We start from the raw sequence: 22463 nt of genomic DNA, 5'->3' as shown, positions 1-22463 counted from the left end.
CTTACAATTCTAGTTAATGTAGGCTTTTTGGTACTGCTTTCTGGCATGGGAAAAATAATTTGCACTACCTCAGATTCACAATCAAAAATACCCAAGTCTTTAGTTTCCTTGTATCAGGGAAGATGATAACAAACCTGTTCACAATACGCCCTGCAGTTGCAGGGAAGCAGAAATCAGTGAAACTTCACCTGTGCTGCACAAGACAAAGCAAAGGACATATTATTTGCTGCATTACTTTTTTTTCAGCAACTGAGCCTTTGCAGGCACATTCTTTGATGGGTAATCTGTTCTACCAGCATCTCAATAGCACCAGGTGCTCCCTTTCACCTCATGGCTAGACATGTGCCATGCTAACATACTGCTACTCCACACACCCAGAAATATTTCTTTTTGGATTTAAATTCCTGGAACTTGCCTGTGAAAGGCTAAGTCCTTCACACTAACACAGTTTTGTCTGAACCACAATTTAATAAAATTAAATAATAATTAAAAAATAATAATAAAACAAAAACAAAAATAAATACAGTGTGCTGCTATTTTAAGTAAGTAGATTCAAAGAAACTCCCATGTCAGTCCTTACCCTTGCACAACATTTAATGTAATACAATTTGCTAGAGCTATACTTTATTCAAAGGCTTTATTTTTATTGAGATGCACATGCATCTTTTCAGAAGATTTTAAAACATTCAAAAAATTCTCAGAGAAATTAAATAAGCAACTTGTGTGTATGGATGTATCGGGGGGTTATTTCCTCTATACACATGATATTTCCTCTATACAGTATGATTCAACTGCAGAAACACAAGAAATTGGTCCAAAAAACAAACAGCAGAAATAAAATGTTTCTTCAGCTTTCTTGTTTTACTTTTGAAGAAACAACGCAGACTTGTGCAATATCATCATATTCATATGTTCTCTTCAAAAATGTGTCGGTAAGTCTTAAGCCAGAAACACTCTAGAAAGGAAAAAAAATGTAAGACCCATTAATAGAATTGCTAAGCTTATAGAACATTTTATATTTTATAACAAAATATAAAATAAAATAAAAATAAAAATAAAAATATTTTATATTTTATAACAAACCTATGCCACTGACTTACTTGCAATCCCTGCACTGAAGACAATAGTGTAAGTGCAAGACGGAGTGAGGAACTTGGATGTAGTTTTCCCAGTTGTCTTCCAGAAACTCCACACCAGTGGATGGCATTAGTATTGCACATTTCTAAAACCAGATCCATAGTCCTTTCACTGCTAGAGGAAATTGAAAAATGAAAATAAACCTGTGGGCTTTTTTTAACCATTCAAGGACTGCAGATATTTAACAGCAAGATTATTATTTGGGTTGTTATTAATTAAACAGTTTATATAGTTATAAGACAACAAATAAGATTTACTGTGACGTGCACTAATTTGTTTACACACAGCCTTGGCTGATGTGAGTGCTCTGTCATGGATCTAGTTAATTGGAGTAGATAACAACGTTCACCTTTTCAGTGGACTATAAGATATGAAATGTGCAGTACCTGCAGACCAGGTATTTGCTTTAGTTCCTGGCTTCAAATTTTGTTTAAAATTGCTTTACAAAAGTGCTTCAGGAGACAATAAAGGTCTACTGGAGATCACAGTGTAAATACAAATCAAGTCAAAACATGAATAAAGACCCACAAAAGATCACTTAAGACAACATTTAGCAGACATTCTAGGGGTGGTACAGAACTAGCAGTAAAATCAGACTTGATATAAATGGTATTTATTCTGATAAATTTATCTGTAATAAAAGATATATTAAAAAAAGCAAGCACTAGTTCTGTGAAAGAACCAAGAGGACTTCTGCTTTAAGTACACAATTGAACTGTGAAATCTTGTATGATACTGCAGCCAATTCTGCAGAATTCCACTGACTTTTTGACAGTCTCCAATTAAAATAATATTAACACATAATAATGGAAGATATATTTAATTATTTAGAATCAGTGGAATACAAAAGATGTCCTAAGTAATTAACCAGCAGTTTGGTGGTATTCAGAGTAAGGCCCCTGTTTGGAATGTTTCAGGAGAGATGCCCTGAAAAATGTAGTAGCTGCATCTGAGCAAATCAGGAAGAAGAACAAGACTCACATGACATCATTACCTGCAATTTGTTATTTTACATGTAATATCAAAAGGCTCTTCCAAATTTACGGTGTCAGGTATTGTCTCCAGAGAAAGCCTTACATCACCATAGCCAGGAGCCTGGGGAAGTACAAGAACATACATTTCTCAAACACTCGTTGGTTAAGTTGGAGTTTTTACTATTCAAGTTTTCGTTTACTACAACAAGACTAGAATAACAGGATGTGAAGAGGATTGTCTCTTCTTGCTCAATCAGTGTACCATCCACTATTATCACCTTTCTGATACATTTAACAATTCATTAGACAGGACGATCTTCATCACGTATAATGAATTCATTTACAGGGAATAATACACACTTTATTGTTCAGTTTTTCAGACAGTTCACTCTCTCAGAACTCACTCATACACTGTTCCTGATCAACATTCATCTCTATGGCCTCTCTATCAGATGGTTATCAGAGATGCCATGGGTAATATAGTTTTCCTGCATTAGTTCTTCACTGTTCTTCATCTTTAGAAAAAGCTGATAAAACGATGCTGTGCTAAAAGCTGCATCTACAGCTTAGTTAAAAGGTACTCCCAAAGAGGCCTAGACAATAAGTCAGTAATCTGACTGCTTGTGAACAGCTTTTAGTTATATATGGCTCATTACAGACTGAAGACAGATGATACTTTAAAACACTTATTAAATTAGACATTAGAATAAGCAGTGTCAAAACAGAGAATTTCAGATCAGTAGAGCAATGGAACTTTGGAAACCTGCAAGAAAGAAACACAGCCTGTGAATTACAAGACCACTCCAAACACAAACCAAATTATTTTAAGCACGGAAGATCCAAGAAATTGTGTCAAAAATGCATTCCTGATTTGGACTAAAGTAATGATAGAAAGGAACAGTAAGGGTAAAATCTGGGGCTTGTGAGGGAAACAAAAGCTTGTTGGATTAATAAGTGGATTAGGAGAAAAATGATGGAGTGAAAAGGTGAGTGGAATCTAGACATGAACTACCTGACAGCACTTTGAAGATGAGACAATGAGAGTAATTACAACCTCAAAGTTCATGAACTTATAAATTGACCAGAAAAAATAGCCTGAATCAAAACTGTATATCTGAAACATACACAGTATTACATATGCTACACATAAAGATTATTACTCATAGAAGCTCATATGTCTGTATGAATTAGGGAGAAGACTTCTTTATGTGTGCTAACCATTCATGCAGGACTTATTTTTTTAGTGCTTTTCAGCTTCCTGCCAAATGGCAACCAGAAGTTGTTTTTTTCATTTTGTTTTGATTCATTTTGTTATACACTACTTGATTCCAGCAACAGGGGCACAAACCATTAAGTTACACTGTTCACTGTAGTGACAAAAAACAAAACACATGTTATGTGCCAGAGAAGAAACAGTCAAGAAAACAAGATGACAAAATACACTGTCACTGACGTGATCCAAATGAAAACTCCTGTTGAGTGTTTTTTACCACTCTTCATAGACCAAACGTATGCTCAATATTTACATTACATATGAATCCAGAATGAGATTCAGAAAGTAAGAAGCTTTAATTTTCTTTCAAGTGATTATTCAGTTGTTCATTGAGTTGTCTTAAAATTGATACTAAGTTAAACTGATGCTTAAGGACTTACCATTCTTTGGAGCTGGCTAGTTTGCAGTCTTCCTCGCTCACCTAGATTCGTTTTCCATACAATATCTAGTTTGCCAATCACGGTCACACCTTTTATTACTCCAGCTTTCTCTGCAAATTCCTGCTTTGGTTTCAGGCAGTATAAGTACTGACGTGTGTCCATAGGTTGTAAATAAGTTCTTGAGCCAAAAGTTGACTCACTGGAACAAAAAACATTATTCCTTCATTTAAACAGTTGTTTTTAGGAGGACTTAAGAAGAATTCAACGTTTCTTCCCCTCCCTCCCCGTTTTTACTGTGCATGTGGCAATTTATTCAATACTGGCACACATTTTATTTATTCACAATAGAAAACAATTCCCAAATTTATGTAGAACTAAAGGACCATGTTTAGATGGGAAGAAAGTAAACTCAGCTGAGCGAGAGAACTGAGGTAGAAATACACTTTGTTTATTATCTGTCATCTCAGTGTTTGAAAAAACATGCTGGTAATTTTCAGAAGCTAATTTAATCTCATTAAGTCAATACTTGTATACAGATACGGTTTTGTTTTAAAAAAATCAACTGTAGCAATGCTCCATCTACCTTAAACATACACTAACTAGTCCTTTCAATTCTGCATAGATATTCACAGATTAAAAGATACAGAGGTAAAACAATATGCAAAGTCAGCTGTATTCTTTTATGAGTTTTGGGGGGTTTTGGTTGTGTTTGATTTTGTTTGTTTGTTTGTTTACCTTCAGGAAACAGATATAAATCAAAAACACTTGAATACAGAAACGAGGTAGCTGATATAGGAAGGGGCAAACACAGTTACTGAAGCAAATTTAGATCTCCAATTGCTTTGTTTTTCACATTAATTTGAATGAGAGTTAGATGATAGCAGAAAATGCAATCACTCTAATTCAGACTCCCTATGCATGACCAGTTCTTAGAAATAAACAATTCTTCACATCAACAAATCCAAGGAGCTTGGAACTTAATCGTGGAATGAAATAAACAAGGGAATAAATACTTAAGGACCACATATAGATAAAGACCTCCAAAGCCCCTAACAAACCAGTATTTGTTTTTTGGGGGGATGGATTTTACAGCAAAGGGAAACACAGTCTGCTTGTAACAGTCCACAAAACTGAATACATTAATTCATGTGCTATTAAAATACTGAAAATTTTGCAAAACGCCCAAAAAACAAATAAAAAAACCTCACAGTTACTTAATGAAGCTATTAACAAAAGATTAAGTTTTGTGCTTGAAATGTGCTGAAACATCACTTAATGAACACATTAGGGAATCATCGCATAGCATGAAAGCAAGGGAAGAGTAAAGATGGATTGAATTCAGTTTCATCTTCTCATTTTTTGAGACATCTTGCAACTACTTTTTCAATAGCAGTTTAATCATCTTCTCAAGCATCAGGAAAAGGGAGGAAGGTAGATGCTGAGAACCAGTGGGCTCAGGACATGGGTAAAGCTGGCATGTAAGTATGATACATTTAAGAAAAACAATCCCTTCTACAGATCAGAAATAAATCTATCATCATCAGCTTATTCATGTTTTAAAGTAAAGATTTCATGCTGAGAAGTAAGGAACAACATCATTGTAACTAGTAAGAAGTATAGAACTTATTCTGCTATTGAAGTTCAGTTTATTTCAAAATAATTCCAAGAAGAAATTGCCGTGCTTCCATTTCCTGTAATCGCTATAGGCTTTTCTATTTTATCAAGCACAGATCTTTTAAGTTTATACTTTCAAGACTCACAGCCCCCTCAGCAACTTAAGAAACCCTTTGTTCTGCCTTTCCCACCTCCTCATTTTTTAATCTTCTATTTACCACTTAGTCATAAGATTTTCTTAATTGCTAAGATTCCAGACGGCAATAGTCACAAAGTGGAACTGGATCCATGAGTGCAGAACTGCATTTCAGCTATGGTATTCACCAAGTCTCAATATGCAAAAAATCAATTCACACTCAGTCATTCTAGATATATAAGCTGTTATTTGACTCCTTTCTAGGAAATTCCAGGCTCTCTCTGTTTTACAAGCCCATGATTACAGTTCAAGACAAGAAACATTACACTGGACAAAAACACTGTGTATGAACAGCAATCCACTTTACTGCAGCCAAATGCTTTGACAGACAGGGAGAAGACAGAATTGTCACTTCAGCTCCCACTATAGAGCACTCAAAGTACATCTCCTTCAAAAAATCCAAGCAAGTGCAAACTGCAAGCAGCCAAATCTGACTTCCACCCTACAAGCTCTTCTGTTTCACAGAACACAGTAGACAGCTCTTCTGGTATTGGGTGTTTATTTCAGCATGACAAACATCTGTGGTCTAAGACCCTGTAAAGGAATTCCACTGATTCACCTTGACTGCTGGTTGGATAAATTTAACTATAATAATTGAAAATGGATATGCATCTACTAGAAAGAAACAAGGATGGAAGGGTCCTGTATCTATGAACAGACAGGTCAGAACCATACACGTGCTTAGATTTATAAAAAATATACTTAAAATGCATCCATGTTATTATTTGAGGGTGAAAACAGGGATTTGTTTATAAATTTTTAAAAATAATTAATACAAAAAGAAAACTAACAGCTTTTATAGCTGAATATATAACAGGAATTTATTTTTTAAATTATGCAAATAAGTGCACTCCTACAGTTATAGGCAACTCAGTGATTACAATGCTTACAACTCATGAAATCACAGTATGATGTTTCCTCAGTCCCAACGTACCTCTCCCCTGCTGAGTCAACTGTGTTCAGTTCTGCAACGTTGTACATAATAGATGGCTCTAAAGAAACCTTCTCCATGAACATTGGAGAGGTAGTGATATTCTGAATCTGAGCTTCCAGAAACACTTCGTCTGTCTGGGGGGGGAAAAAAAGAGCAAGATCACAAAAATGCAATTGCTGCTATTAAAAAGAACAGATAGTCCTATTGTTAAAAAACAAAAAACAGTCTTGTGTGTTTAGTTCATGCCTGCAAATCAAAGTAATTAATGCAAGAAAAAACCTTAATCCCAGTTACCATTAATAGGAGCAAAAGTGTTAGTGAACAGATATGTTGCCAAACAATGGATGTGGGATAATTTTTGTATGTTCTAGCTACTGCTTATTTGTAACACTTCAGATTGCCACTTCCCAAGATTTTCAACAACTCAGTAACAACTGAAGTTCTAATCCAAATTATTAAAAAAATAAGGAATTGCAGTGCACATTAATGCCATGCCATGCCAGATTACTAATGCTGTATAAAAACAATTAAAGGAAGTATGCATGTTTTGCTTGAACTAAAGAATAACAGCTCAGGGACATGCTCTGAGATTTTTATGCTGAAACATTTACGTGTCAACTAAAAAGTAAATCAGCTTTCCCTTTCACTCAGCTTCATCGTGCCAATGGTCACTAGTATTATATACACCTAACAATTTAATGGATACTCAACTTTCAAAATGTCCTATAGGATCTATCTGCACTAATGAAGCTAACATCTCAAGACGTACTCGTGTAGAATGAAAGGTACAGACTGTTTTACTGAATATACTGGGGGAAAAAAACCAACCAACCAAACATGAAACTAGAGGGGTTTTTTTGCCTCTGCTTCTCTGGAAATGCAGACCATTAAAGTCACCTCTAAAGCCTGATGGCAGAATAACCACTGAAGGCTCAGGCGGTCAGAGATATAAGCTCCTGAAGAAGTGCCAATTACAAAAAAAGAAGTATGTGCTGGAGGGAGGAATCTCAATTTACAAGACAGTTACCAGTAAACTGTGTAACAACAAGCTAAAGTGGTATGATAAATGTAAAAGATGCATTTCATGGTGAAATGGAAAAATGCTTACATTTTCTTTTAAATCTGTGTCAATAAAAAGGAGAAGTCCAATTTGTAAGTTACAGATTATATCTGAATTATATCATCCTCAAAAGGAACTCAGTTAGAAGGAGAAATACAGACTGGTAATTGAACAACTCATTTTGCCATACAAACATGTTATGCCCATATTAGATATATAGAGGAATGGAAATTGTGCAAGCTTAACAGGCTACAGACAGATCTTGCACTTCCAGGAGTTGGGAATAACTCCAGATTAAACATGGCTCTAGGCATTCATTACAACCACCACCTGACTGTTGCTTAAATTGACACTGTTTATATCCCATAAATCCATTGCTCATAATCTCCATTAACCCAAGTTTTAGTTGTTTTAACGCAGCAACCATAGGCAGAAATTTTGGAAAAGCTAGTTTGAAAGGGAGAAGAAAAAAACAAGCAGCATAATGAAAAAGCAAGTTAGCTTTACGTTATTCCTAGATGTAACTGTTTAAAAATCAGTTGGTTTTGCTGTTTCTTTGTTGTTGTTGTTGTTGTTGTTTTTAATAAATAAAATAAAAAACATCTTAAAGTAGTTCACCAGAATACAGCTTGCTTTAGTACACCACACACCTTGAAGTGAAATCAGACTGCAGAAGTACCATACTAACTCATCAGCTCTTACACGCAGTTAAAGGCTGAAAGCAAGGTTCCAGCCCAGGGAAGAAAGAACAGCCAGCTGCAGTTCTCTCCGCAAACCCACTGTCTCCACTAACTGGATGGGAAAAGTTCTGTCACAGCTTACACAAGCAGTGTCTTAGTTAAATCTTCACTCCCATGGTTCAAAACTATTAATGTTTTAAAGGTTAACTCTCACTTTTAAGTAAGAAATCCCCTTTTCCAGTTAAAAATAAAATTTTCTCATCAATTTTTTGTGATATGTCCTACGGAACAGCACACACAACAACTTGAAATTGCCAACTTTCAGTTTCAAGAATGGGTATTAAAGAAAGAGCTAACCATTTAAGTGATTAGCTGCATGTATGCAGGACCGATGGCAAAACATCAGTTTATGATATGCAGAACAAACATTGCTTTTCCATTATGTTTTTAAAGTGTCAACAACAAGCACAGAGACAGACAGACAATTAAAAAAGCATACAGATTTATAAAAAAAAAATAAAAATTACCACAGAACTGAGGTCACTCTAATGGGAAAATAAAAAAGAACACATTAGAGAAATTAGGGTTAAATGTTAAAGAAAAAGGAGGCTAACTTTCAAACAAAATGCATTTCTGCATTTTTTTGCACCATCTAAACACAAGAGCATTAGTAAGACAGAAATGTAAATTAAAATGGATGCAAACAAAGATGACAAGTACATTTCTATTAAGTGGTAGCTAGTATTGTTACATGGTTTACCAGCTTTGCTTCAGATTTTACTGACTGCTGCAGAACTAATGCAAAACAGAGATTGAGGCATACAAGCCACATGTGAGGAGTGGTAGAATAAACTATTTTTAAAAAAAGCCATTTTGGAGCAATTTTAAAATAGATCTTTAATTTAAATCCATGCAATGAGTTGAGTATGATATGGAAAAACAGTCCTTGTCATTTCACAGATAATTTGAAGTATCCATATATTTAATGTCTCAGAAATAAAAAAGCAGGTTTTAAATGTTCTTGCAAAGATACAACAAAATTTGGCATAATTTAAATGGGGGAAAAAAATCTTTTTTGGGGTGATAATCTTCATTAAAAAGAAAAAACAGATTGCTTCAATTGAAAACTTTACTTTTTAAGTTTCTGCATGATTGCCTCCCTAAGAATGTTTGCAGGAACAGAACCTTTTCCAGATCCTTTCTGAGGCAAAAAAAAAGTCAGTGAAAGACTTTCTAAAGACTGAGTCAGGTCATTCAATCACAGGATTGCAGCAGGCTAAGGTGACAGGACATGCATTTTATGCACGAATTTCAGTGACCACCATGATTTGGGTGTTACTGCAACATGAGCAACATGCAAGATTAAGTTCAGTGTTATCCCTTGTCTTAGTGAGATGAAATAAAACTAGAAATTGCAATTTGTAATTATAGTGATAAATTTTACAAATTGATTGCATCTCATCTGTAACATTAACAGTTCAGCTGTTTACTTAACTTCTAAATATCTCTAGTTAATCGGCAATGACACATTCTACTCCCAAGGAGAAATCTTTCTTAAAATTCAGAATGTAGGCACTGGTGCTTCTGATAGCAATTACACACAGCATTTACCCAATTTCTTCTTTCTTTCTTATTTTATTTATCTATCTTTTACTGTTGCATGACATAGCAGAGCTTAATGTCCTTCCAGATGTGAAATTACAATCAGTTTGCTAGGCACTTGAAAATCCTTCAGCTAATACTATCCACAAGGTTTTTCTTTAATCAATTATATTAATGCTGAAGTAATGAAGTTGCACAAATACCCAGGCAGAAAAAAAACCAAAAGTCAACAAAGCAGTCTTTTCAAGCCTCTGTGGATTAAAAACAAGCAAAATAAATAAATAAATAAATAAAAATCCAACCAGCTCACCAAAGCAAAACAAAAAAACAAAAACCACAAAACACAATCAGCTCAGACACCTCAACTTCTCACAAAATTTTATTTTTAATGAGGAATTGGTGGCGAGATGAGGGATGGTGATATTTTATTCAATGCTTTATCAATGCCATTCAGGGGGAAAAAAATCAAGAAAAGAGCAGTCATGACACATAAAGTGTCTGCCTAAAATTAAGAATGCTTTCAGCACAAAACAAAATTTACATATAGAAAGACAGCAAGGTTATTTTTCCCTCTTCACCCCCACCATGTATTTTCTGCCTGAAATAATGTGATCTGTGTAGAAAATGAAGTAATTCCAAAGACATTCCACATTTCTGGAATCTATGCTAGATCTATGAAACACTCAGCTAGTTGTACACACACATATTCTGATCCTCTCAGGTATCTCTCTTGGTCAACCTAATAAGTGAAGGCTAGATGTCACCAGGTATTTTTAAGAAAATATTTCATTTCAATCCTTCATACTAAGACATTTAAAGTATTTGAAGTATAATCCCCCTAAATAAATCACACATGTGATATTAAAAGGCTTATAATCTACATGGTGTTCATACACAATAGAAAAAATCCTGGGGAATCTCCTGTGCAACTTTGAACGTGGCTCATGTTCACATCCCAAATACTCGTCTGTAGACCAAAAATTATGTCATTTTTTCTGTTTTCTCTGTTGATTTTATCAGAAATATATCTTTCACAGCTGTATAGCCACAATCCCGCACAATGAAGACCATATACTAATATGATTGATAGAAATAATTAAGACAATAGACACTCTGCTTTTCTACTGCAAATTCATAGCACACATCCCTCCATTAAGAATAGCAAAATGTTTTCCACTTAACACAAATTATTGTCAGATTATCACATTTGCCTTTTTTTCTTCCATTTATTCTTCACTACAAAGAATTTTCAGCAATTTCACTCTCAGTTAAACTATTTCAAAGGAAGTATTCAAGAGTACTAGTAAAGATGTTCAACCAAATGACTGTCAGTGTAACAGCTGACCACATTTAAGAGGTTATGGAGTAAGTTATTACTCAGAACTCTGCAAGAACTGAACTTTGTACAAACAATACAAAATATGAAGGACTTGCTCATTATCAGTATCAGCTACTTCTAATGGGATACATGGGAAGTTTACATCCTGTAACATATCTATAGAACACATATATCTACAGGGAAAGTCTACAATTGAAAAGAATGATCAGTGTAATTCGTAGGAGTTTCCACTATCAGTGGAATTAGAATTCTACCAGTAAAGAGTCAAAATTAGATAGGTAAGTACATCCAAATAAATATTTGCAATTATAAGGTTTCAAAGTGCCATGCATAGCTGATACAAACCTGAAAATCAAGCTATTTAACAGAGAGTTATATTTACACTGGAGAAAAAATCGTTTTTCCCATTGCAGCAAACCATTATCTGTTTTTCATACAATTAATCTCCCCTTACTGCAAGTAGTAAACATAAAAAAAAAACCAAAAAACATAAAAATACTATCTATCTGTAAATGCAAGTACTTGAGTTCACGGGATAGCAGAAAATACAAAAAATTTTCAGTCAATTTCATCAAATTCTTGACGTGCTTGACTTATATATATACATATATATATATATGCCATTTCTTTCCCTTCCATCATCAATGTATCTATTTTTAATTTACATTATATAAACTCATCAGCAAATAAACTCAGTCCTTAAGAAGCTCTCTGAATTTAATCTAACTACCTAATACAAAGTAATAAATAGTAAGCCAAAACACACCTAAATACAAATAGCTCACATTTACCTCTGCATTGTAGAATTTGGTTTTCACATCTAGTGGTTTGAGCACCTGAGTGAAATGGAAAGAAGACAGGTTGACAATTGGTTTCTCAGACATCTTTAGTATAAACTGCTTATAAGTGCTAAATCTTCACCAAAGTGGTATTCTTGGAATTTTTTCTACTTCTTACCTTAAGCAGAACAGATGCAAAGGTACACAGTAGACTAAGCTAAAAACTCAAAATGTGCCGTATGCTAACTGCTAGTTATTTACTGGCCTGGCTGCTTTCTTACTGCCTGAGTAGTCTTCTCATATTGATAACAAATACTTCTGCAACATCCTCTTATGAAATGAGAGAAATACGATGTAGTGAGCTGATTTTCTCTTTAAAATAACATTACATCTGGCTTGTATCCTGAAGTGATCTCCGCTTGCTTTCAAGAGGGAACAAGAATAATCTAACAGGCCCTTGAACATTGAGCACCAAACGAGAGTTGCTGAGGACTTCTCTAAAAATAAATGAAAGAACTTCACATGATTTTCGTAAGCAATGAACCATTATTAGCCTTGACTTCCTTCTTGAAAATACAACTGTTAACATTACTACAAACTGGAAAAAAATAGATACCAGACATTTTAAACCTTATAAATCAGCAGAGAAAGGAGACAATAAAGCAATGGTTTTTAAGTGTTGCACAACAAACAGTATTTTCATCTCTGAACAGTTAATACTTAAAAATGGAAATACACTGATAAAACTGAGAGAAATAACATATTATACTTGTAAGGAAACAAGTTTAAATTGTCTTGCTGGGAACATTTGTTCTCCTACACATATGGAAGGCCCACAGGTACTAATAGCACACTCTGATATTCTTCGTCTGTACTACACGGCAATTTAGCCTTCTAAAGACCAAAATAATTTTGTCTGCAGAAATCATATTGAGTACAGGGCTAAAAGAGTAAAAGAAAGTGCAAACTAGAGAAGACATGCACCTAAACAATAAGCTGTAGGTCTGGCTCATGTGTTGTCAGAACCTCTGTAATAATAGCCAAAAACATACTAAGTAAAACCTGTCACCCAGTATATCTTTGTTATCCCACAATTATCCAAGTCTTAGAATATACCACAGTAAATCAACATCCATTAAATACACAGTTAAATACACGTTCCTCACAAAACCAGCCCAGATGATAGTTATTTCCTGCTTTCATCAGTTATTCTAATCAAGTTTTGGTACCTGTGTGGTAGATTAAAGACTTTCAACTTTATCAATTAACTGTTATGATATTAGTAAAATACAACACACTAGGATTCTTTTCTTAGCTTCCTTTTAAAGGTTAAGTTTAAAGAGGTTAAAAGGACTAAAAAAAAATCAGATTTTTACAATTTAACAGGTTAGATGTGTCAAAGTCAGACTGAACAATACTTGGTGTATTTAAAAAGAATAACCAAAATGGCTGCTAATAACAGATTTGAAATTGGCTTTTCTTTATCAATTAATGTAAAAAATAGTATCTATTACTTATGAAATCTTCATCTGTGCAGTAATTGTAAAGCATCAGTTCATGCAGTTTGAAGTAATTGCTTCTATCAATTCAACTTCTAGTGTCAAGTAAATAACAGCACGTAAAAGTACTTCTGAAGCATAAACTGTTTTAACATTAGTTTTCCAGATTTACTCATTACTTACAAATAGAATAGAATGCTTTGTACTATACCTGAAATTTGAAGAACTTTCTGAAGTACATCTTCTCTCCTGTTTGCGTAGTATAACTTACTGCACAAACTAAGCTAAAAGAAATATTTTTAAAAAATAATAATTAAATTTTGTACTATGTCAAAGAAGGAACAGAATATCAGGCATGTGCTACAGTTTCACAGTTCATTATAGCTCTGCAGTACTCAAAATAAAACAATAACATCAGATAAAAACACCAAGTCTGAAGATTTAAAACCTTACATGTGTGTTCCTATTTCCTTCACTTCATGATGAATCACATCATCAATACAGCAGTCAGGTTTAAGTTCTGCCACTGCAGCAGTAGAAGCTGAAAGGTTCAAGCGCTGAGAACTTGTCTGAAGATCAGCCTAAGAACAGAAAAACAAAGCATCCGGAAACACTTCAGTTGCTTAAGGTAACCTATGGAAAAACAGCTTAGGCTGAGAAGTATCTGAGGGGTTTGAGTCCAGCACATTTTTATACACAAAGTACAACTATGTTTATTGAAGACAGGTTGCTTCTATGTATTTTAGAAATTGCCTTTGACAAACCTAATCCTTTAATATATAGCTTGTAAAATCCCCATTTACTCTGAGTTCCATGAACTTCTAAAATTTCTGTTCTCATGGAACTCTCTGTTCAACATGAAACGCAAAATATGATGCACCAGGAAATAACTCATTTGATACATAAGCAAAACATGGGTAAATATAAGCTACAAAGAGACTTGCTTAGATTAAATAATTGAAAGTGCAAATAAAAGAATACATATCTTTTTGGCTCTGGAAGTTTTGCCACTAATTCTCCAGAGAAGCTTTACAAATTATCCACTTCTTAATTCAATTTCTTTTTTTTTTCTTTTTTAAATTTAAATATTTAAGTATTTCTTATCCCCACTTCTATTTTCACTTATTTTTGTTTCCAGTTGCAAGGAATAATTTCTGGATCAGAAAAAAGTGACAAACAGTCTGTGTAGAAAACATGCTAAATGCACTGCTATTGTGAGAAAACAGTTTAAGATCAGTATATAGAACAGTTAAAATCCAGTATATAGATTTCACATACCTTCACCAGTATGTCCTTGACAACTTGATTACTATCATTATGTACACTGATGTAACTGGAAAATGTTTCTCCCAGAAATATATTTCTGTATTTAAAAAATATACATACATGTTTAGCAACAACAACAACAAAACATTTCACAAAATCCCATTTTTAATATATATATACTTTTATTAAGCCTCACTAACTTTAATTACTAGCTCCAGTTCTTAAAATGCTAGAAAGATGTAGTGCTTAATACAGTGCTTAAACTATACTACAACAGTCAACAGGCTCACTGGGGGAAATCCATTTGCTGTGGTTAATTTTTATACTTAACTAGTATCCAGAAGGAAACAGAATTATTTATGCAATTCCAATTTAAGGATAGCTAGGGAAGCTGCCAAATCAAACCTTAGAATATGCTGGCAGTTTCACACCCATTCTTCTAAATTTCATTCTTCTAAGAGCAAATTTCAAAAGAAAACAAGAAAATCAAAAGTTTTTACAAGATAAAAATACAAAGACAACACTGCACACAAAACACTACAACATACAGAAATCGCCACAATAAAATCTGTCAGTATAAGCTGTGGTTTGTAGCAGCATTTTACATCAGACCTTCACCCAGATTTCTTTAAACTTTCTGTTCCCGATACATTCGATCTGGCTACAGACGACATTAGGCAATACACATTTATACCTTCCATCACATTCAAAATCAAGTCACAGAATGGGTATAAAATGATTTAATATTTTATTGCAGAAAAATGCTATTCAGTAAGAAAGGCAAGAAATAAATACATTACTGTTAAATGAATCCTAAAACTTACACACTATACATTACAACAACTCAATCTTACCCAAAATTTTGAGGCAATGTCAGCATTTCTCCTAGCATCAAAGCTTCAGCTCCTTTTACAGTAGAAGGATCATCTTTCATGAGCTGATTAAATAGATTACCTGTAGAACATCAAATTGCGTACACCTTAGTACTAGCCAAGTCAAAGGCTTTGTCTGCATTTAAGATATGATGCTTTCTTTGTTTTGCAATTTATGCTACACATATTTATTCTACAACCAACTTATTTAGAGTATAGTATGCTTGTTTATAAGGTAGATATGTCAATTCCAATTAATGGGGCATTTTCTCCAGATAAAGAAAATATTAACAACCACCTTTTGTTTTCTACAGTTACATGTTTTTATCTGTTAGAGATACTTTCTCAATTAAAATAACTGCATGCTCCCTACCTCACAGTAACAACTATAGAGACAGTGTCCTAAGTGCACAGACTTCATCTGTTTGCAATATAATCACTAAGTTTTCAAGGCTATGGGTGAGGAGTTGTACAGTGCATATTGGCATTTCCTTTAACAAATACCAAACAAAATATAGTGGTATTTCAGCTTGGTTCCCTGACCATGACATTTCTAAGGAAGGTCAGAAGATTTTTTTTCACATCCAAATCTTAGATGAGCTGCTTAAACCTAGCAATAGGTGCACAATAATCAGTTAGTAGATGAAACATACCTGGCAAATCTCTTTCTTCACAAGTCACTGGAATATTAGTGAATAAGGTAGGTTTTGTTAACCTCATCACTGCAAAAGCAGAAAATAAATCACAGGTCAATGGAGCAAGTTTATTCGTTCATTTTAAGCACATTTCTGTCTTGCACTCCCTCCATTAAAAAAAAAAAAAATAAAAAAGGAATAAACAAAACCAAAACACTACCAAATATCAGCAAAAATGCTGTCAAGATCTTTTTAGCTTATCTTGTCATTTTCAATAGAATAAATTCCCTGCTACTCTAATCTAAGCATACTGATGGTGCAATTGGTCCCTCTTACTTTGTTTCTCTGGCACAATAACATCTACCATTTTTTATCTTAAATTTGAATCTGTCTTATCAGTTAAAATGTTGTACTATGTGCTTGCAGACTTGAGGAGTGTACAAGTTTCATTCAGTGCGACCATTATAAATCAGCTTGGATGTCTGTTCTGTGACTCTAGATACCATAGAACCAAACACAATGACTTATCTGGATCTTAGCAGCCATAAATACCAGGACACAACACAATTTACATCCTAATCTCCACAACATATAAATGACACAGATACAAGTAAGGAGTTAAGATTGTTAAGACAAATACAACCTTTACACCTACAACTTTAGTTCATGCAGCAGGGAATATGACCACAAGGAGAAGGCTGAGGTCCTTAACACCTTCTTTACATCTGTCTTTAATAGGCAAATCAGTTATTCTCAGGGCACTTTACACCCTGATCTGGAAGTCTGGGATGCTACATAGAATGCACCTCAGGTGATTCAGGGGGAAACAGTTACAGAGCTCCTCCTCCATCTGGACTATCAAAAGTCCATGAGACAGGACTGGTAGATAAGCAAAAGTCTGCAGATGTAGAATACATTGGCTTCAGCAAAGCCTTTGATGCAGTATCTCACAGTATTCCCCTGTAGAAACTGGCTGCCCATGGCCTTGACATGGGTAAGGAATTGGCTAGAGAGCCATGCCCAACAGGTAGTGGTTAATGGTCCAGTTGGTGACCTGTTACAAGTGGTGTCCCCCAGGGGTCAGTACTGGAACCTGTCTTGTTCACTGATGACCTAGATGAGGGGACTGAGTGAACCCTAAGTAACTTTGCGGATGACACGAAGTTGGGAGGTGGTGTCGATCTGCCTGAGGGTAGGAAGGCCCATCAGAGGGATCTAGTTAAGCTGGACCACTGAGATGAGGTGAATGGGATGCGGTTCAACAAGGCCAAGTGCAGTGTCCTGCACCTTGGCCACAATAACCCCACACAGGCTTGGGGATGAGTGGCTGGATGACCGTGAAGAGGAAAGGGACCTGGGGATGTTGGCTGATGCTTGGCTGATGGGCTGCATTAGAACTAGCGTGGCCAGCAGGAGTAATCATCCTCCTGTACTTAGCTCTGGTGAGGCTGCACCTCAAGTACTGTGTTCAGTTTGGGGCCCCTCACTACAGGAATGACATCGAGGCCCTGTAACATGTCCAGAAAAGGGCAACACAGCTGGTGAGGGGTCTGGAGCACAAGTCTTATGAGGAGCAGCTCAGGGAGCTGGGATTGTTCAGTCTGAAGAAGAGGAGGGTCAGGGGAGACCTCATTGCACTCTACAGCTTCCTGAAGGGAGGCTGTGATGAGGAGTTTTGGCCTCTTTTTCCAGCCAACAAACAGGGCCTGAGAAAATGGCCACAAGCTGTACCAGAGAAGGTTTATATTAGACTCAAGGAAACTTTTTCTTTCAGAGAGTGATCAGGCACTGGAATGATTGCCCAGGGAAGTGGTGGAGTCTCCATCCCTGGCATTGTTCAAGAGGCGTCTGGATGAAAAGCTACAAGATATGGTTTAGTGCTTGTGGTAGCAATGGTGATGGGAGAACGGTTGGACTAGATGATCTTGTAGGTCCTTTCCAACCTTGTGATTCTACGATTCTGTGATCCTGAATGGGTTCCTGGGCAGCTTGACCTGGTGGGAGGTTTTCCTATTCAAGGCAGGGGGACTGGAACTAGGCGATATTTAAGATTCCATCCAAACCAAACCATTCTGTGATTCTCTAACTTAACTAAGAATACTCAAAGTTACATGACTTTCATTTGCACTATGTATTTAAGATACTTCACAAGATAACAGTAATAAAATAAAAAATATACGCCACGGAGTGAAGTCAAAATGCACAAATTAAGACATGTAGATTATTACATTTAATGGGACTACTAAAGTATTCTGTCCTTGTAGGATTACAGATTATCTCTTGCTTTTCTTCTCAGATTCTAGATACAAACACAACACTTAATAAAACATTCTGTATCGGACTCCACTGTATCTCTAAAAATTCTGATACCACAAAGTAACTTCATTACTATTATCTTTAACATAAAAAAGTAATTTCATTTGTGTAAGTTGGCTACAAAAGCCTTACAATAGCAACTGCTAGTTACTTCAGCTAGCATGTCATATTAGTTTTGCTAAGCAGTAATATTAAATCTCACAGATGCACCAGATTTTAGCACAAATCATTCAGCCTTCAGTTAAAGTTTAAAAATACATGTCAACATTCCAAATTGAGCAATATCCTTCATTTTGAACTACAAAAAGGCATGCAACGTCTACAATAAAATACTATTATTCAAACATTATCATATGAAGAAAAGCAAGTAAAATTCCAAAGGGAATTTTCTGAAGAATTTAAGTGCGGAAGTTTTGGGTTTGTTTTTTTTTTCTCCTTTAGACAAGGGATGACAAGAAGAAATAAAAAAGGTACTACAGCAAACATATGTACTAATCCTCATTGACCCATTCATGATTTTCCCAACACAATAGACTTAAATACATTACTGCAGCTTGAAAACCATACTAAAGTAACAAAGTCATCTTCTCCTCATTAATTCATCAGCTATTCTGAGGTTTGTACATTTCAAGCTCCTTAAAAACTAAGCCACCTAAAAACTACTTCAGACAACAATACTGTTACAAAACTTACAGTTATAAACTAAATATAATTCCAAATTTATGTACAACTAAATTCATTTTATCTGTAAGGCTTAGCTTTTCTCTAAGAATACTTCTAACATATTCACAGTATAGTATATCACAGAAAATCCATATCTGTCCCAAAGATCTTTGGATAGTAGCATTGCAAGACGGCAATTCATTCTGCTTGATAAGTCTATTCAGTTTTATCCAGATGTCCTCCAAGTTCTGGTTATTACAATTAGACTGCTCAATTGTCCACTTTGCTCTATAAAATGCATGCAACTTAAGTCTTTCCAAATTGTTTTGAAGTTCTTGAGATAGAGGAAGAATCTTTTCTTTAATCTTAGGGCTACAGAGAGAGACACTCCAAGACCTTTTCAATTTCTGTTTTCCATTAGATGGTGGTTCTCCTTGATTCTCCAAGTTAATTTGCCTATGGCCATTTTGTGTGTGCATTAAAGTCTGCCCATGATTCACATCAGACTGAAATTCAAGGAGATTTTTTGTGCAGTCATAATTAGGAGAGTCTACAATATATTCTGAAGGTGTAGAAAGTTGTTTCAGTTCTTCCACTTCTTCAGAAGAAATAACAGGTGGTTGCTTTTTTGGTTTGAGCGGAAGTCTGTACAAATCATTTGGAAACCAGGGTGTGAATCTTGGTAACTGACGAATGGGAAACTCCTTCACTGCTGCTTCTGCAAATTTCTGCAGTTCCATCAGATCTCTCTGATGTGGTCGATAATGTAAGACCACTTCCATGCTTGTGCAGTAGGAATCCAGTTATTCTTAATTACAAGAACAGTCTCTTGATGAGGATTCATAAGTCTAGTCTCAAACATCTTATTTACAAGAATTTCCTTGCCCCATGCTGCAAATATCAGTGAGAAACAGGACCTAAAGCAGAAGTATTATGAAAAAATAAGACACTACCAAATTAAGAAAAACATTGCTAGGATATTTTGTAAAAAGCAACACATGGTAAAAACAAGCCAAACATGTACATTAACTTTTCCACTTCACTCAAGCTGACTACAGCAAGTGCGTTCCATCGCCATCAGTGTAACTGCAGTACACTGAACATTACCCAGAAGAATGCAGTCCTTCCCCAATAGTATTTCTTTTACTGGTTCCTTTTCATGCTTGCTATCCACCTGTCAGTCTTGTTACATTTTTGTGATGAATATTAAAGATAACTGAGACGTCCTTAAATGTTAATTTACACACATTAAGGCAAGTATAACTCTTTTTCCAAAGATTCTGCACATGCATGACTTATTAACAACTGTATTATCAAAACATTAAGTAAAATAATTTGTTTAAAATATCATCTTTAATAAGACACATCACTACCACTGTCAATTTCAGCAAGCTCACCAATCAATCAAATATTTCAAGTACTTTCCACAAAAATTTCAACAAACTAAGCCAAAGCATATGAATTAACTCCACTGTGCACTGCTTACTGAAATAGTACTGACAGATGTAACAGTTTCTAAAGTTGACACTACAAAGGGAAGTGCCTAAACAGACTAAGGTCTGCATTTTTATATCGTGTTCACAGATGTTCAATTCTTACCCTCATAGCTTCCAAGGATTACATGCAGCCATTCTTCCAGACATAAGTACTCACAGATTTTATGCTCTAAAAATATCCATAACCTCTTTTTTTCATTTAAAGCCCAAATTAAGTGTAGGGGGAAAAAAAACCAAACCAACAAACAGCAACCTACAAACACGACTATGGACATAACACAAAACATATGATAACATGCACTCTAACTTGAGCTTCCTCTCTCTGCCCACCAAGTTTGCAGTCATTTTGGTTCTCTATCAAACATCAGCAATATACAATAATGTTAGAGCCAATACAATTTCAAATTCCTTAATCATGTCATTGTCAATATTTTGTATAAAATAGGGAAAATGTAAAGATATTCAGATATCCTTCTGATTTCTATTTGCAAAATATACAGCCTGGGCAGTGTATCAAATTCAATACAAGCCCAAGGATCCTACTGATTTCTTGCAAGCAAACTGTCATGCCATACAACTTGTTCCTTTGTATAAGTTACTAACAAAATGTGCTGGTAATGGCAGCTGACAGTATTTCCTGCACTCATGTTCTGGCTTAGACACTGTCTGTGCACATGCATGAAAAAGTGGTTGCTGATATGTGAATTACGGTTAATAGATTTGACTATAAGATGCTGAAAACCCTCCCAAAAAACACTGTGAAGAAAATAAACAAACAGAATATGGAGTCTAACATCATCTATGCACCTCCACTGCTTTATGTAGCTGAGCCATCTCACTTAAAATACACACGCAGATGAGGCTTCAGCTGTTCCCTACTCCTCCTTAATAGCGATGCTTATTTCCAACAAGCACTGTTCAAGAGGAAGGTAGATTTACTTCCACTGACTGCAATCAGGGGCAGCTACATTCATTGTTTTCAGTGCTTCACTTCCTAACTCGATGGCACCAAAGTGCCTGTTGGCACAACCAGCTTCTTTATAGAAATCTGACCATTATTTTTGTTGCTATCAGCTCTAGCTCTGTGACCTCATGAGATCTACCAATTTTTTTCTCTCAATCAAGAATCTGAATCAAGAATACAAGCCGGCGGCTGCTCACTGAGGGTGAAAGGAAGAAAAATCAGAAAACTATAATGTTAAAATATGAAAAAAGAAAAATAAAAAAGAAAAAAGTAAAAAAAAAAGAAGTTAGAAGTGCTGAAGCCTGTGAAGATCCCGGTTCGCCAGGCCCGTGGCGCAGCCCTCCTCCTCCCACCCGTCGCTCCCGAGCCGTCCTGTGCCTCCTGTGCCTCAGGGGCAGCAGCTCGGCCCCGGGCCGCTCCCAGGCTCAGGGTCGGTACCTTTCAGTGCCAGCAGATGCTCCTGCTTGGGCTGGTTCACGTCCATGGTGCAGCCTGAGGCCCGAGCGCCGCAACCAGCCGAGAAGCGCGTAACCGCAGCGCGGGCAGAGCGAGCACCGCTGAACCCGGAAACAGCTGCTCCACACACGCCCCGTCATACACCGCCACGGCGCCACAAACTACAACCCCCACAGGGCCTTGCGCCCGCTCAGCCCACATCCCCCGTCCCGAGGAAGGCGGGTCCCGCGGGCAGCCCCGTGGCGGTGCATTCTGGGAGCTGTAGTTCTGGAGGGTGCCCAGGCGGCGGCCTCGCGGAGCACGACGGGAACTGCAGTTCTGCTCTCGG

The 22463-nt window shown here is 35.9% G+C and overlaps 2 protein-coding genes across 6 annotated transcripts; both read right to left on the bottom strand.

The window, feature by feature from the left end:
• Positions 1–620: 620 nt before the first annotated feature.
• Positions 621–22223, bottom strand: TRAPPC13 (trafficking protein particle complex subunit 13). Of its 5 annotated transcripts, none has more exons than XM_015848540.3 (13): positions 22118–22223; positions 16259–16327; positions 15588–15687; positions 14746–14830; positions 13921–14048; positions 13679–13751; positions 11981–12025; positions 8776–8793; positions 6509–6642; positions 3765–3963; positions 2132–2232; positions 1101–1251; positions 621–955 (listed from the first exon to the last, which is right to left on the bottom strand). In XM_015848540.3, exons 1-13 carry the CDS (start codon positions 22161–22163, stop codon positions 848–850), a joined length of 1257 nt encoding a protein of 418 aa, XP_015704026.1. In that variant the 5' UTR covers positions 22164–22223; the 3' UTR covers positions 621–847. The 5 variants fall into 5 exon arrangements, with proteins under 5 accessions (XP_015704026.1, XP_015704027.1, XP_015704028.1 ...); XM_015848541.3 differs by having other exon boundaries at positions 1101–1248; XM_015848542.3 differs by lacking the exon at positions 8776–8793.
• Positions 18448–21905, bottom strand: SHLD3 (shieldin complex subunit 3). Its single transcript, XM_085528353.1, has 2 exons — positions 20819–21905; positions 18448–20136 (listed from the first exon to the last, which is right to left on the bottom strand). The coding sequence occupies exon 2, from the start codon at positions 19999–20001 to the stop codon at positions 19252–19254; it is 750 nt and encodes a 249-aa protein (XP_085384479.1). The 5' UTR covers positions 20002–20136; positions 20819–21905; the 3' UTR covers positions 18448–19251.
• Positions 22224–22463: the final 240 nt, after the last annotated feature.

The sequence above is a fragment of the Coturnix japonica genome, chromosome Z (assembly GCF_054131305.1).
Source record: "Coturnix japonica strain WE chromosome Z, WE-NBRP24, whole genome shotgun sequence".
Classification (NCBI taxonomy): Eukaryota; Metazoa; Chordata; class Aves; order Galliformes; family Phasianidae; genus Coturnix; species Coturnix japonica.
Note: the sequence above shows the minus strand (reverse complement) of the source record. Positions and strands in the feature narration are given on the sequence as shown.